Source organism: Nyctibius grandis, chromosome 17 (assembly GCF_013368605.1).
Source record: "Nyctibius grandis isolate bNycGra1 chromosome 17, bNycGra1.pri, whole genome shotgun sequence".
NCBI classification, from domain to species: Eukaryota; Metazoa; Chordata; class Aves; order Nyctibiiformes; family Nyctibiidae; genus Nyctibius; species Nyctibius grandis.
Genome location: NC_090674.1, coordinates 11,882,532 through 11,897,568, shown reverse-complemented (window position 1 = coordinate 11,897,568; position 15,037 = coordinate 11,882,532). Strand labels below are relative to the sequence as shown.

General features: G+C 63.2%; 2 protein-coding genes across 2 annotated transcripts; one reads left to right on the top strand and one right to left on the bottom strand.

Annotated features, from left to right (window-relative positions):
• Positions 1-382: 382 nt before the first annotated feature.
• On the bottom strand, positions 383-10,893 carry SDHC (succinate dehydrogenase complex subunit C). The gene is made up of 6 exons (XM_068415299.1): positions 10,845-10,893; positions 7,392-7,448; positions 6,504-6,605; positions 5,647-5,708; positions 3,285-3,448; positions 383-1,354 (listed from the first exon to the last, which is right to left on the bottom strand). The coding sequence occupies exons 1-6, from the start codon at positions 10,862-10,864 to the stop codon at positions 1,250-1,252; spliced, it is 510 nt and encodes a 169-aa protein (XP_068271400.1). The 5' UTR covers positions 10,865-10,893; the 3' UTR covers positions 383-1,249.
• A 1,153-nt stretch (positions 10,894-12,046) lies between these two features.
• MPZ (myelin protein zero) lies at positions 12,047-14,819 on the top strand. The gene is made up of 6 exons (XM_068415294.1): positions 12,047-12,281; positions 12,829-12,995; positions 13,089-13,302; positions 13,384-13,519; positions 13,634-13,694; positions 13,829-14,819. The coding sequence occupies exons 1-6, from the start codon at positions 12,218-12,220 to the stop codon at positions 13,931-13,933; spliced, it is 747 nt and encodes a 248-aa protein (XP_068271395.1). The 5' UTR covers positions 12,047-12,217; the 3' UTR covers positions 13,934-14,819.
• The last annotated feature ends 218 nt before the right edge of the window (positions 14,820-15,037 follow it).

Below are 15,037 nucleotides of genomic sequence, written 5' to 3'. Positions count from 1 at the left end.
AACAGAGCTGAGACCCTCGCTGGGACAGAGCTCCTGACGGGGAGCGTCCTCCCCGCAAAGCCGAGCTCCCGGCGAGCGTTAAAAATTGGCCAATTTGAACGAAAAGCTCCTGGCCCTCGCGCGGGCGTTGGTACCAGCGCGACCAGCCGTGGTCCAGGTAGGACGGTCCTTTGTGCTGGGCTGGCAGCGTTTCACAGACAAGTCAGCCCTGCACCCGCCAGCTCCGAAGGTCAGGACTCCATCTGCCTCTGAGCCTGCGGTTTGTTTTTCCATCCCCGTCTCCTCAGGGATGGGGCAGCTCCCTGGATCTCGGAGCAGAACAGCCCTTCCCGCCTGGCTTCGCCTCAGCAAGGCGTCGAGCACAGACGACAAACTCGGTGGCTCAGTGTGAAGGATCAAGGCTGCTTTATTGGAAAGGTGGGTGCGTGACAAAGGCTGAAACGAGAGCTGGTGGCAACACGCGACCAGAAAAACACGTCCCTCCCCATCATGGCAGAGACAGTGACTTCCTAACAGGGGAAAACTGGACGTTTTCAGTGGCAGGGGCCCCCGGGCCCCAAAGCTGGCTGAATCGCGACATTTTCAAGGATAAGGAGTCGGGACTGAACCTCTGCAGGTCTGAGCACCCCATCCCCGCCGGTTCACGCTGCCGGCCCCACAGGGCAGGGTCCCAGCCCGGCAGCCGGACGGCACCGATCACCCCTTCCCCTCGCGGGTGCCGGCGTTGGCAGCGCCGCCTGCTCGCCCTGCCCTAGCACAGGCTGCCTCAATGGAGATGCTTGTCCTGCGCCGGGCCTACACATGCACCACCAGCCGTCCCTGAGCCCACTCGGACCCGCAGGGACACAGATTCAGCATTGTCTCAAGCTTGGGGACAGAGCAGAGAAAAGAAACGCCCTGGAGTTTGCCTGGGTGAAGCCAGGCAGCTCTCTGCAAGCGACACAACAGGCCGGGATCAGCTGTTAATTTGTGCCCGGCTTTCCGTGGCTGCTTGGGCGTGTGGCATGGCAGCAGACAGCCCGGCCTGTCCCCCCCCCCGGCTAACAGGGGTTAGAACATCACCTGGGCTAATGAAAAGCAACTCTGATCATCCACGAGATTTGTGAGGAGGGGAAGCATCACCTTCCCCAAAGATTTATAGTTACTTGGGAGCCTGTTCTCCCGCCTCCCCCTCCACACACGTCTTGAGGTGGGCCAGGACGGAGCAAATCTTCCAAAAAAAAGGGAGGCCGTCAACAGGGAGGCACCTTCACATGGCCGCAAGGCCAGCAGAGGAGAGCAGGGTCAAGATCAGGACCAGCACCCCAGACTGGTTGACCTGGGGGATCTTGAACCCCTTCCCCATGTCCCATGCCTGCGGGAGAGAAGAGACACAGCAGGGTTAGTTCAGCAGGGCTGGGAGGGTCCGTGATGGTGGATGTGCCAGAGGCAGGCAGAAAGGCGCCTCTTTCTGATCAAAGCTTGCCAGACCACCTCGAAAAACAGCCTTTGGACCATCGGGTACAAACCGGAGGGTTGCAAGCGTCCACCGCTGCAGGGCAACGGGCAGGGGTCTCCCTGGGTGCAGGCACCAGTGCTCCGTGCCAGAGGAAGCTTATCCCCCACCAAGCCCCCCCATCTATCGGCAAAGCCGCCCGTGAGCTCTCACTAATCCCCAGCAGCCGCAGCACGCCAGGTTCGCTGCAGCAGCGGCAGCTGCTCTGCGCTCACTTCCCTCCCGCTGACAGAAATAGGTTACAAAGCACCGCGCGAGCCGCAGATCTGAGGCAGCGCTGACATCCCCGGGGACAGAGCCGAGGGGGGATGAGCCGCAGCCCCCAGCACCTCTGCGCGCACCCCTGGGTGCGGTGCGAGCTGCGGGGGCCAGGCCGAGCCTGGATGGCAGGGCAGGATGCTGGAAGGGCACCCCGGAGCTGGGTGTCCTCGGAGGGATGTCCCCCGAGGGTGTCCTCGGCTCCCGGGTACCGCAGGGGTGGGCGAGGGCAGCCCGGGGAGCGCAGGCCCCCTCCCAGCCTGCCAGCCAGCCCCCGGGGCTCCCAGCAGAGAAGCACCCGGGGCAGAGGCACTAAACTGAACCTGCTCCCTGGTGACTCCGCTTCTGTCATCGATGGGCTGCGCTGCGGAGCACAGCCAGGGGCCAACGCTGCCGGTTTCCTTCTCAATTTAATTGGCATCCTAACATATACATGCAGCTGGACTTCAGCACGCATTCGACTCACGACGCTCTGCACAAGCAGCCGGTCATGACTGCGCCGTTTGCCCGAGAGCGTCTCCACGAGCGAGTGGGGCCCAGCCGGCTGCAGGCCCCGTGCTCCCAGACCTCGTCTGACGCAGAGTGCTTGACAAGCGGATAACGAGCACTCGCAGCACCGCTGGCCAGGCAGCGGCCGCCCCGAGGACCCGCAGAGGGGGGCTCCTCTCACAGCACACGGCTGTTGTTCACCCCAACAGCTCGGCCAGGCACCTCCCGGCACTCTGACACGAGCACCTTGTAACGGCTGCTCTGGGCTACAGGATGCAACATCTGACAGTGCTCAAGCCCCTTGTTTCCACGCTGGAAGCACTGGAAGCTGTCAGCGCCCGCAGCACGAGCCCACGTCTGCAGCGCAGCTCCACGTGTGATGCTCCCCCCGCCCAGAGCAGAAGGATCGTGTCACGCTCCGGGCCAGCTGCCTTTCCAATTTGCTCCCGTAAAACCTAGCCGATCTGGAGCTAGAAAACACAAAATCAACTACAAAAAGCAGCACGTCTTGTACTGTTCCCAGCAAGAAACTCTCAGCTCTCCAGCTCCCCCTCCTTCGTCAGACACAGGAAGCTCGGCTGAGCGGAGCTGCTTGTGCCACACTTTAGCCCAGGGCAAACATCACAGGTTACTGTCTGCGCAGGCAGCGCTGTCTCCAATCCTCTGCCACACGTCTTCTGCGCTCCTTAAATACAATAAAGCACTTGGAAGATCACAGCGTGACGAGGGCGAGGTAACGAGCAACGGGTGGCACCTCTGAGGTGCTCTGCAGACACGTCCCCTGGCTGCAACACTGCTCCTGCCCCCCTCGTCCGTCTCCCGCAGCCAAGCAGACGCGGGGGGATGCTTCAGCCAGCTGTGCCGCCCACTGAAGTACCAGCGTAGCGATGCTCTTTGCAACTTAAATGTACCCAAAAATAGCACCAAGGCTCTGAAGCATTCGAGGTGACTAATCCCCATTTCCAAGGGCACCTTCCCAGATGCCGCAGCCGGCAGACGCTTCCCTTCCCTCGCACCCAGGCGCCCCGCGGAGGCTACTCACAAGGTGTCGGACTCCATTCCAGGTGTGGTAGGAGAAGGGGAAAGCCAGAGCAAACTTAGCGGAGTAGATGAGAGCGGGCCCCAGGCTGAGCGACTTCACCATGGCCAGGTAGTGGGGAAACTGTTCTGGGAGCAGCAGGGCGGCCAGACCGAAGAGGGAGACTCCTGGGGAAGACAAAGCCCGCAGGTGAAGCCAGCAGAAGCGTTACCAACCCCTCGCTGCCCGCACAGAGACCGGGCCAGCTCTGTGTCCCTGGTTTGGTGACAGCCTGAACCACCATCAGCTCATGGCGGCCTGCGGAGGAAGGAGGGAGAAGGGCTCTGCGCGCCTGGTGGCCGTGCCAGCTGCACTGTGACAACGTGCCCTGGGCAGCTGAGGACTCAAACTGGGGCAGCACCGCCCTGAATCTGGGTCCTGCACCGGGGGCTGCATTACCCATACAACACCCAGAGACCAAACTGGCCTGAGCTCATGCAGTTGCAGCCAAACCAGCCCAAATTCAAGGTTAAAGGAACAACGATGTTCAGAAATGTAAGGTGGCAGCTCTTCAGCGAAGTCCCCAGATCCACATCTGGGGACCGAAGCCCCTCCACTGCCAGCCACCGACACGGGCAGCGACCCAGCAAGGCTGCCCCTGAGGGGACCAGCAAAGGATCGGCAGACAGAGATGGTGACACGCATGGCTGCGCCGGCTGCAGGAGCCGCGGCAGCTTCTCCTCCTCGTTTCTAGGCCAAGAGGGTTTCTCCAGATGGTGCTGCCAAAAGAACGGGAACGGTCGCAGCCAAGTCGCGATTCACCCTCGCTCAATAGGGCCTGATTGCGCTGCGGCACGCCAGCTCGAGCGCCGAGGCCAGCGCTGGCAGCGCGAGTCAGCCAGCTGCTTCCTCGCTCAGCCACTTGTCTCCTCAACGGCCTTTGTGTTTGCCCTGCAAGCAGCGCAGGAAGTCAGAGGCTCCTGTAATTACAGGCCTTGACGGAGAGGAGTTGAGCACTTCCCCCTCCTTCTCCCGGCTGCTGAGCTGGTCGGCAGAAGCGATGTTCCGCCGTGCTCGACTGGCCTGGGGAGGGGATGATCTCCCCTTCGGGCTAATGGATGGGAGCAGAAAGGCAACAGTGACCCTGCCAGCTCGGCCCATCTGACAGCAGGCTGGACGGGGACCGCAGCCCACGGGGCCAGGCACGTCCCGAGCTCCTGGAGATGGGCCCCCAAAGCGGGGTGGCGCCAGCACGGCTGCCACGCAGTGCCCTGGATTTGTGCACGGAGCGGGGCACACAGCCACCCAAGGAGCCAGCTGGGCTCACAGGGCGCACGCAGGCAAAGTCACCTTGCCATGCCCAGAGCAGGCAGCCGGCAGCTGCTCCCCCGCAGAGGATGCGTGCCGCTCTTCGAGGCAGAGCTGGGCACAAGCTGGCCGGCCTGGGAGGAGCAGAGTGTGGGGGCAGAGCCGAGCCCTTGCCAGGGCTGTGCCGTGCGGATATGGGAGCAGGAGGGCACGTGGGTGCCCTTTTCTAGGAGCCCAATTCCTGAACCCCCACGGGAGGCCAGGCTGGGAAGAGTAGGCTGCAGCCCTCGCTGCTCCCTCTCACTCTGCTGAGTGAAGACAAGTCCTCAGTCCTGCACGTCTGTTCTGATTTCCTTCCCTCTCTGCCCTGCTGCAAACACCAGCCCAGCTCCCACCCCACAGCAGGGAGCTACCAGAGAAGCACCTTCCTGCTGTCACAAGAGGGCATTAATGGAGATAAAACAGCCTCTCACAGTTAGTTAGCCTATCACTTAGCCAAACCATGCAAGTCAAATTGCAGGAGGGAGTTTATCGGTTTTGATGCTGGCGCTGCCTTCTCCCCCACTGGGATCTCTGGGAAAGCAGCAGCCGCTCCCAGGAGGCTGAAAAACTCCACCTGTGCTAAGGAAAATCCTCTGAGCTCTGCCTGCCTGTCAATCGTTCCCTCACAGAGGGTCTCCTGTAAGGGTAGACTGGCAAAAAGCAGCGCCAGAAGAGAAGGGATGAGAACCAGAGCAGTGGATCCTCCCTTTCCAAGGCCCCGAAGAACGCAGCCAGGCCAGGCCCCAGGGCTGCAAAGGCTTCGAAAGCTTTCACATACAGGGGAGCATCGCTGCCTTTGCAGGACTCGCAGCACAAGAGGACCCAGGGACAGGGAAATGGGGATGGGGAGACATTCAGGGGATGGAGAAAGGCAGAGAACAAAGTGCAGGTTTCCCAGGAGAAAACCTGTTGCTGAAGCTGGGGACAGAGGGGAGAAAACATCCGCCTGGAGTCACGTCTCCGACCCAGTCAGAGGGGTCTTCCCTCCCGCAGCCCCCGCCCTCGGTCGCCTCGAGCAGGTGGGAGATGCACGCACCTAAGCTCAGCGCAATGCCGGTGCCGCGGTGCGTGATGGACATCGCCATGGGCAGGGACCACCTGAAAAACAACCAACGTCGTCAGCAAAACAGGGCACAGCACCAGGGAGGCCTCCGAGGCCGCGGGACAAAGCACAGCCCGTCTATTCCTAGAGAGCTCCGTGCTGCTGGGCGGGTATTTCTGCACTCAGAGTTATTCAAGGAATCCAGCCGGAGCAAAAGGGGAGAGACGGGGGAATGTGCAGAGGCAGCTTGGGAATGGCAAATGCCACTGGCACAGGCTGGGGAAGGGGAAGGGTGTCTGCTGAGAAAGCTTAAAGGGAGATGAAACAGGAGAAGACTGTAAGGCTCCTGCAGCTGAGGAGCAAAGGGGCAGGGTTTGGGCATCCAGGCTCATGGGTAAACGAGAGAACCCGTAAAAGGGACGGGGGCAGCCCCAGAGAAGCCGTCACCTCTCTGAGGAGGGAACCCGAGTGCCCTGAGCTGGCCTCCTGCCTCCACCCCTGAGGACCACCAGCCCCACAGAGGGACGTGCCGTTCCGCACAGCCACCTTTCAACAGCACGTCTGGAAACGCTGCCTGCCCCAGCACCCCGAGGCGCAGCTCTGGGGGGACCGTACCCCTCCGCAACCCCCCGTATGAAAACAGCGAGTGTCACCAGCTCCGCGGGGGAGGCTGCGGTTCCCCCACGCAGCTCAGACTGTTCACAGCGCAATTTAGAGGGTCTCCATGTCCTCTGCCTGAAGTGACAGTGGGAACACGCACAGCCCTGCCACCCAAGGGTGCCTCCGGGGACGGGGCTGTCGTGTGCCCAGAGGCGCCCCAGTGAGAAGCTGAGGAGGCCAAAGGCTCTTACTTGTAAATGGTGACGTGAGGGGACAAGGGACGATTGGACTTGGTGTTCTTCTCCCAGAAGCGGGCCATCTCCTCCTTGGCCGTCGTTCCCATGGGGACAACGCTGCAAAAGAAGAGGAGACGGGAGGCGCGGGGAGATGGGCAGCGCTCACCCGTGCCCGCCCCGCTGGGCAACGCTGCGGCAGCTTTCCACCTCGCAGGACACGAGCTCCCGGCCGACCCTGACTGCAGCAGCACAACGGACGGCTCCAGCTGTGCACGGACAAGGGCGAGGAGAGGATCACTGCCAGCTCTCCCGAGGGAATAATAATACTACGCAGGATGGGAAGCTGCTGCCTTGGAATCCACGCAGCCACCCCCCAGCACCACCCAAATCAGGATATCAGATAACACGTTATGTAACGCTGATAACGTGCAACCTGCTCTTTACTGCCACGGTAATTGCACGCTGTACCAAACAAAGAGCTCGTCGTTCAATGTTCCCCAGATTACACAGCAATTACACTTACAGCCCAATTTAGCAGAAAATAACTATTTCTCCCTAAGCCCGGCAGCACAAAGCACAGGAACAAGGGGGCTTCTGCGGCTCCCAGCCCTCCTCAGGTGCAAAGCTGTCACGGAGAGTGGCACAGAGGGGCGACTGGGGTACCACCACCCCCACGAGAGACCCAGGCCCGCCTCAGCAGCCACCCCCGTCCACAAGCCCCAGCCCCTCTGTACACAGGCTGTGCCCACATGGTGGCACGAGGCGGTAAGTGCCCAGCCAACGCATGGCATTGACTGACCAGAATTACTAGGCAGATGGCACACACGCACGCCCCAAAGCCTTAGGAGGGATCCCTGGGGAAAGAACTTAATCCCGTTACTCTCAATAAAACCTTGGACTCACTGTCGCACAGAAAGGCCGGGGCCAAGCCGAGCCAGCAGGCATCGCCGACCGACGCATCTGCAAGAGAGAGGATAGAAAGGCTTTGTGAGTGCCAAATAAATGCCTGCAAATGCCAGGGATATGGGGCCAGGGAGGGGATTTGCCACTGTGGTGGTTTGTATGTTAAAATCAATCTTAACACAAGAGGATCTGGGCCGTTCCTCCACAAATCTTCTCACTCTTACACTGAGCTCTTAACTAGAGTCTCTAGACTTTGCCCGGGGGCTCATTCTTTACGACACCCTGTAATTAGTCTGCTCAGCTCTAATACCTTGTTTGTAAGACAGACACAAACAGCACTCTAAGCTCACAGCCAGCCGAGGCAGTCCATTGTTCACTCTCACCACAGCAATTATCGGGGCGGGCGGCACACATCCCCAGACACGCGCATCTGCCGAGCTCCGCGGAAAAGGCCGGTCTAGGCCACCGCTCTCCGCGTGTCTGAGATGAAGACATCAACCCCCCTTCCTCCCAACACTTGTTTTCATCACAGCGTTTCGCCGCCGCCGTTCATTAAGCTCCGAGCGCCGTGAGACGGGAGGTCGCGGCCGCAGCCCGGCGCATGCAGCGTCACCGCGCCAAGGCTCGGGGCGGGAGGGAAAAAGGGGTTTTGGGGTGCCCAAAGGAGTGGGAGCCGCTCTCTGCAGAGCGATTGTAGTAACCGTGGCTCTGACATCCGAGGGCATCTCTCCAAGAACGGGGAGGAACAGGCCCCCGGCCCAGCTCGAGCGCTTGCAGGTGAGGGCTGGAGTCTGCAGCGCCCGCTCCCCTCCAGGACAAAGCTACGAGGCAGTGCTGCCTGTCCTGACGACAGGAGGACGAGGTGTGCAGTAACGTCTGGCCGCTCCTCTGCAGCACAACGGCAAACACTAATTAATCTTCCCAAACACACAAGCATCTGTTCCAGCACCTCCCGCTGTTTCGTTAACAGCGGTAGATAAACGAAGCTCTGCTGCTCTCCAGTTGTCCTACAGCCGGTCTCGAGGACAACATAGGAAAAACATCTGGAGGTCAGCTCTTCACCAGGTGTAAATGCAAAACAAAAGTCATTATTATTAACCACTCCGAGTTCCTGTGTAAATGACCATTAGGATGTTTCCTTTCAAAGTCCTCCCTCACGTTCAAAGGCTGGACTTGAAACACCGCAGGTTTTTAGGAACGCATCCCGGCTGGAGGCGGGTATTTTCGGCAATGCAGAACCCCCGCCACGCTGCAGTGCAACATTTCTGATTGAAAACCCTTCTTTGAACTGTCTCTATTTATCACCGCTCTCCCTGAAGCGCAGCCTGACAGCCAGACTGAGAGCTCCAGGAGGAGACGGCGATGGCTGAGCCCAGCCAACCCTCCTCCGAGCCCACCGTCGCGTCCCAGAGCAGCCGACAATGGATCCCCGGAGAAAAGCCCCAGGAAAGAGGCGGGAGCACCCCCCACCACGTGCAGCTCACGCATCTCCCAAGACGGGAGGTTTCAGTCCGTAACAAACAGCATCGCCACCTCCCGACCCCCCCAGCTTCACCAGGCGCAGAGAAACAGCTCCCCGCCTGTCCCGAGCCGCCACGGACCCGTGCCAGCTGCCACCTCCCAGTTCTGGGGCAGGGCAGAGGAGGTGAAGGATAAATCTCTACCCGCAGACCATTAATGATTTATACACCTCGCTCATGCCCCCCTCAGTCCTCTTTTCCAGATTAAAAGGCCCAACCTACTTCATCTCTCCCTCTACGGAAGGTGCCCAACACCTCCTGGGGGCCGGGGCGGTGGCAGAGGGAGGGCTGGCTCTGAATCACACACGATATTCAAAACAAGAATAAAATCCAAGACGCGTTTGCATTTTTTCAAAGCTGAACTCCGCGGCGAGAACTCCCCATCCTCTTGGCTCAATTTAAATTTTGTTTTTTAAGATGCAAAGCACTACATCTTGCTTCAGTGCAACGACTAGCGCTTGCAAAACGCAGCCCTCCAGCTAAGCAATCAGGGTCACTCCGTACCAAGGACCTGTCCTCTTCATTATTTATCATTCTCCAAGTTGTTGCAGCTTCTCCAGCTCTCCCTCCATTAACTTGCACTTTCTTCCAGATCACTGATAAACATTTTTTTTTTAAAAGAATCAGCCCTAAAATAGGATCCTCCAGACCCCCACTGAGAGCTTCCCAGGGTGCCACAGCCAACTCCCGCTCTGCCCCACACCCGAGGAGGGTGCAGAGACTCAGGGGACCCCCGGACAGTGTTAATTATTGGGGACCTTACAGAGCGCAGCCGCTCGTGCAGGGCTGGAGGACAAGCATAAAGCGGCAGCTCAAAGGAGACGTCTATAAATGCCCGGCGGTGGAACAGCACCGGCTGCGCACACCCCACCACGCTCCGTTAGCTTCGGAGGAGAATTTTGGGAGTCACAGCCCTGGAGCAGCATCAGCTCAGCGTCACGTCGATAGACGTCGTTAACGTTTATCCTGCACGACAGGTCTATAAAAACCACTCGGATTTCGCCGTGGAGGAAGCAAATGAGAAGCGATTATATATGCTTTTTCATCTGACAAGCCGAGGCAGACACGAGGTGAAGTTACCAGGCGCAGGCTGCAAACCAGAGCGAGCAACTTCTCTCTCATTTTCCAGCAGCGGCTGCGGGGCGCCCGCCCCAGCAGGTGTCGGAGCCCCCCGCCTCCCGCTGCCGGCAGATCCTGCCTTCAAACCAACCCAAACACACAACAAAGAGCTTTCACAAAAGCCTGACAGCTCCAACCGCCGCTAGAAAGAGAATATATTAAGGGAATGAAATCCCAAACACCGTCTGCAGGCTGATATCAAAGAGAACGTAGGGACTGGGGGGCTGGGAGGGGGCCGGTCACAGCCTCGAGGAGGCACAGAACTTTCCGGAGGGGGTGGCAGATGGGAAGAGGCACCCTCCGGCCAGGCGAACCCGGTGCCCGTCCCCGCTGCTGCTCGGCACCACGGGCACGGCGGGACACGTACCAAGCTCCCGTGAGGCCACCAGCGCCCTGCAGGGTGGCCCTGCGAGCGGGGGGCCACCCCCGCGTGCCGGCTGGGTGGCAACGTGGCTGCTTGTCCCCCCAGACAAGGCCACCAGGAGCCAGAGGGTGAGGGGCGGGCAGGGGAGCGGGACGGAGCGGGGCTGCCGCAGGAGGGACAGCGCGGCTCGTCCCCGCACCGGGGGCCGCTGCCCACAGCCGGGCCGGGCGTAGGAGCCCGCCCCGAGCCGGGGCACCCCGCGACGCGGCCCGCCCGGGGCTCCGTGCTCGGCCCCGGGGCGTCCCCCCCGCCGGGCTGTCCCCGCCTGGCGGCCCCGCGGCGGGACCCGGCCCTGCCCAGACGGGACAAGCGGCCCGTCCGCCCGCGCAGCTGCTCCCGGGGCCGCGGGTCCCGCACGGCGCCCGGCCCGGCCCGGCCCCCCGGAGTCACCTCAACGCCAGCGCCGCCATCTTGGAGCGCCCGCACGCCGGAAGCGGCCGTGACGCACTTCCGGTCCCGCTGGCAGGTGCTGCCCGTCACCCCCGGGGCTGCGCGGTGCCCCCGGGTGGCCCGTAACCCCCGGTACCCCCCGGTACCCCCCCATCATCCCCCGTTATCTTCTGGGCTGCCCAGTAGCCCCTCGTTATCCCCCGTTATCCCCCCCCGTTACTCCCACGGCTGCCCGTTACCCCCTCGTCGTCCCCCATTACCCCGGGCTGCCCATTACCCCCCTTACCGGGGCTGCCCGTCACCCTCCCGGGAAACCCCAGGAGTTGCCCACTGCACCCCCGCGAACTCCCCATCACCCCCCAGAGCTGCCCGTTACCCCCACCCTGGAGCCGCCAGGGACGGGACGGGGGGTCCCCGGCTCCCCAGCCCACCGGGACCCTCTCACCCGCAGCTGCAGGCGATGGAGGATGTTGAAGCAGCAAAATCTCGCAGCCCCCGGGCGAGTCCCGTCCCTGTCCCCGTCCCCATCCCGGTCCTCCACCAGCCGTGAACTCTCTGGGTCAAAAACCTTCTGAGGAAAACCCCACTTTGGAGCTTTTCACCCCAAAACACCACTTGCTCCTCAGCCAGCAGCAAAGCAGCCGGGAGGTTGTTGTGGTGGCACATTGGTGCCTCCCGCACCCCACAGGGATGGATGTGCCCCCCACCCTGCAGCTGGAGCCAGCTGGCTCCGTGCCCAGGGGAATGTCCAGCATGACCCTCTCAAAAGTGTGTTTTCACCCCAAAATGGAGCCGGAGCAGAGGCTGCTGGGAGCACGCTTGGCAGGGCTGCCAGTGCCAGCTGGGGAGCCCCACGCGGTGGGGCCGGGGTGGGGACCGCACCGGAGGGTACCAGCAGCCGGCCCGTGGCCGCGGGGCAGGAGGGGACGCACCGGTGGCCCGTGGCGCAGTCGGTGCGAGACCCCAAGCCCCACCAGGCACGTCGGTCCCTGGGACCAACCGAGCTCCGCAGCCGTGTGCCGGTGCCCGCCGGCTCCGGCCGCATTCCTGCCGAGCCGCCTCCGCAGCGGGCGGGAATGCGGCCGGACAAAGGGTGCTGTGTGCCCGGCCCCCCCCGCCGCATGCTTCCCCCTCCTCGCCCATGGCCAAACTAAATGTCCCCTTTCAGCCCGGGGTGCTCGGCACCCCCGGGCCCCACCGCCCCGGCTGCCCGGCGCCCATTGGCCCGAGGCCGGGGCGCCGCTGGCATCATTCGGCGCTGCCTGCTCTTAAACCTCGGCCCCCGTCCCGCCAGCACCCTTCGGCACGTCGTGGGCCCCGCGCGCTGCCAGCCCTCCATGCGGCTCGGAGCCGGCCGGTGACAGGCAGCCACCATGTCGCAGGGTGCCGGGGGCAGCGGCAGCCTCCTCCTCCTCGCCGGGCTCCTCTCGGCGCTGGGTAAGCTGGGGACGGGGATGGGGGACAAGGGCTGCTGGTCCTGAAATCCTGATCCTGGATGCTTGGAGTACCAGGGGTCTCCAGACCCCCGGGAGGTGGCTGTGGGGCTGGCGGCTACCCACACGTCTGCTTTTGGGACTGTCACTGGTGGTGCCAATGCTCCGGGGCCGAATCCGTGGCCGTGCCCCGGTCTCCATCACCAGGCTGCAAGAAGAATCCCGGCACCAACCACCTCCCTGGGGACAGGAGAGGGGTGCTGGGTGCCAGACCCAGCCCTCCCAGTGTCCCTGGGCGTCAGCCGGTGCCGGGCCACGGTCCCCTTTGAGCCATCCGTGGGGACGTCAGGGCGGAGGCTCCCCGCAAAGGCACCCGCGGTGGCACAAAGGGCCGCTGTCCCCTGCCCGCCCTTGTGCTTTCTCCGGGACAAACAAAAGCCCTTTGGTGGCGGCACAGGGCTGGGCACGGGGCCGGCCGGCAGCCCCAGTGATGGACACCATCCCCGTGCCGGGGTGCCCCGCGGGGCTGACGGGTTTGTGCCCCCCCGCAGGGCCGTCCCCCACATCCTCCATCCACGTGTACACGCAGCGGGAGGTGCACGGCACCGTCGGCTCCCACGTCACCCTCTCCTGCAGCTTCTGGTCCAGCGAGTGGATCTCCGAGGACATCTCCATCACGTGGCACTTCCAAGCCGAGGGCTCCCGCGACAGCATCTCCGTAAGCGCCCGCTCCGCTTCAGGGCGCGGGGTGGCCCTGCCGTGCCCGGAGCCACCATGACCCTGATGTCCCTGTGTCTGTCCCCATCGCTAGATATTCCACTACGCCAAGGGCCAGCCCTACATCGATGACGTGGGCACCTTCAAGGAGCGGATGGAGTGGGTGGGCAACCCCCACCGCAAGGACGGCTCTATCATCATCCACAACTTGGACTACACCGACAACGGCACCTTCACCTGCGACGTCAAGAACCCCCCGGACATTGTGGGCAAGTCCTCCCAGGTCACGCTCTACGTCTTCGAGAAAGGTACAGCGCCGGCGGCCCCCTCCCTGCCTCAGCCTCCCCGCTCCGGCTGCGGCGGCTGACGGGGCGCTGGTGTCCCCACAGTGCCCACCCGCTACGGTGTCGTGCTGGGCTCCATCATCGGCGGGGCTCTGCTGCTGGTGGCCGTGGTGGTGGCCCTCGTCTATCTCATCCGCTACTGCTGGCTGCGGCGGCAGGTGGCCCTGCAGCGACGGCTGAGGTGAGCCCCGCCGCTCGATCGGGGCAAAACCACCCCGAAACGGGGCTGCCGGGCAGGGCTGGGCGGGGTTTGACTTTTCTGAGATGCCTTTTTGCCTTTCCACCCCAATTTTAGTGCCATGGAGAAGGGGAAGCTGCAGCGATCGGCTAAGGACGCGTCCAAGCGCAGCCGGCAGGTGGGCACCGAGGGGTTGGGGGGGGCCAGGGAGGGTGAACCCCTCTCCTACCTTTTGGGGTGGGAGGAGAGGCTGCGGGGCAAAGCCCCCGGGGTGGGGGGCGCCGCGGTGCCGACGCTGCCCTGTCCCCGCAGGCGCCCGTGCTCTACGCCATGCTGGACCACGGCCGCGGCACCAAGGCGCCGAGCGAGAAGAAAGCCAAGGGAGCCCCGGGCGACTCCCGCAAGGACAAGAAATAGCGGTTAGCGGGCAGGGAAGGTACCGCGGGGGCGGGCGCCGGGGCCCCCCGGCCCCCCAAAGTCGTCATGACCATCGAGATGGAGCTGCGGGGGGAGGCCGCCGAGGCCGCCCGCCCCCCGCCCGCCGTCCGCTCCCCCAGCAGGGGCAGCCTCAAGAGCGCCCTGATGCACATCATCAAGCCGAACGCGGGGACCTGACGCCCGGCCGCCGGCGGGGGGCCAGGACGCAGCCCCCCCGGCTCCGGGAAGCAGCCGCCCGGGGGCGCGGGACCCGGCGAGGAGCGGGGTGTGGTCCTCGCCCCGGGTCCCCCGTCCTCGGGGACACCCCGGCGTCCCCCCGCCCCGTCCCGAAGCCCCTCGGTCGGTACCTTCCTCTGCACAACCGCTGCCCTGCCCAGCCCCGGGCACTGATGTAATTTTTCTGTTTGAAGATGAAACCACTGAATTTTGGGTCTGTCCCCTCCGGGCTGCCTCGGTCCCCCCTCCCCAGGGACCTGCGGGGTCCCCGCGGGACCGTGGCCGCCCCCATCCCTCCCTGTCCCCCCCCCAATCCAGTCTCCAGGAGGGTTTCTCTGCCCCATCGTTGCTCCTTTTCTGGCCGTTTTCTCGTCTCTCCCCACGACCGAGCCCAAATGACGTCGCGGGGTGGCCCCCACCCTGTCCCCTCCATCCTACTCCCACCCCCCCATTAACCCTCCCGCCCCATAACCCCCAGCCCCCCGCATCGGATGGAGCCTCGTGGAGGAGGAGAGGCTGCAGCCGGGCTGGAGGGGCTGCCGGTGCCCATCACCCCGGAGCCAGGCGCCGCTCCTCGACGTGTTTTTCTACACCCTGTCCATGTCCTCCCATCCCCACGGCGCCATTAATAAAACTCACATCTCCAGGAGCCCAGCGTCTGCCCCGGCTTGTCACCATTCCCTGCTCGAGGTGGGGGTGTCTGGGGTGGAGGCAGAGGGTGGCTGAGCACTTGTGAACTCATTGCATGGAGGGCCACCAGCTCCACAGAGAAAGGGGCATCACTGCCGCCGTGCCTCAGTTTCCCCAGGTGATGTCTTGAGGGTGTCCTCAAGGCACCCCAGGGACCCCCCTCAGCTGGTGGGGGCT

Excerpts from the sequence above, each read along its gene's own strand:
- SDHC (XM_068415299.1), bottom strand. The coding sequence starts at position 10,864 with ATGGCGGCGCTGGCGTTGAG. Across the intron at positions 7,449-10,844 it reads ATGGCGGCGCTGGCGTTGAG|ATGCGTCGGTCGGCGATGCC; the intron begins GTGACTCCGGGG and ends TCTCTCTTGCAG. Across the intron at positions 5,709-6,503 it reads CCTCACGTCACCATTTACAA|GTGGTCCCTGCCCATGGCGA; the intron begins GTAAGAGCCTTT and ends GTTGTTTTTCAG.
- MPZ (XM_068415294.1), top strand. The coding sequence starts at position 12,218 with ATGTCGCAGGGTGCCGGGGGCAGCGGCAGCCTCCTCCTCCTCGCCGGG. Across the intron at positions 12,282-12,828 it reads CGGGCTCCTCTCGGCGCTGG|GGCCGTCCCCCACATCCTCC; the intron begins GTAAGCTGGGGA and ends GCCCCCCCGCAG. Across the intron at positions 12,996-13,088 it reads GCTCCCGCGACAGCATCTCC|ATATTCCACTACGCCAAGGG; the intron begins GTAAGCGCCCGC and ends CCCCATCGCTAG.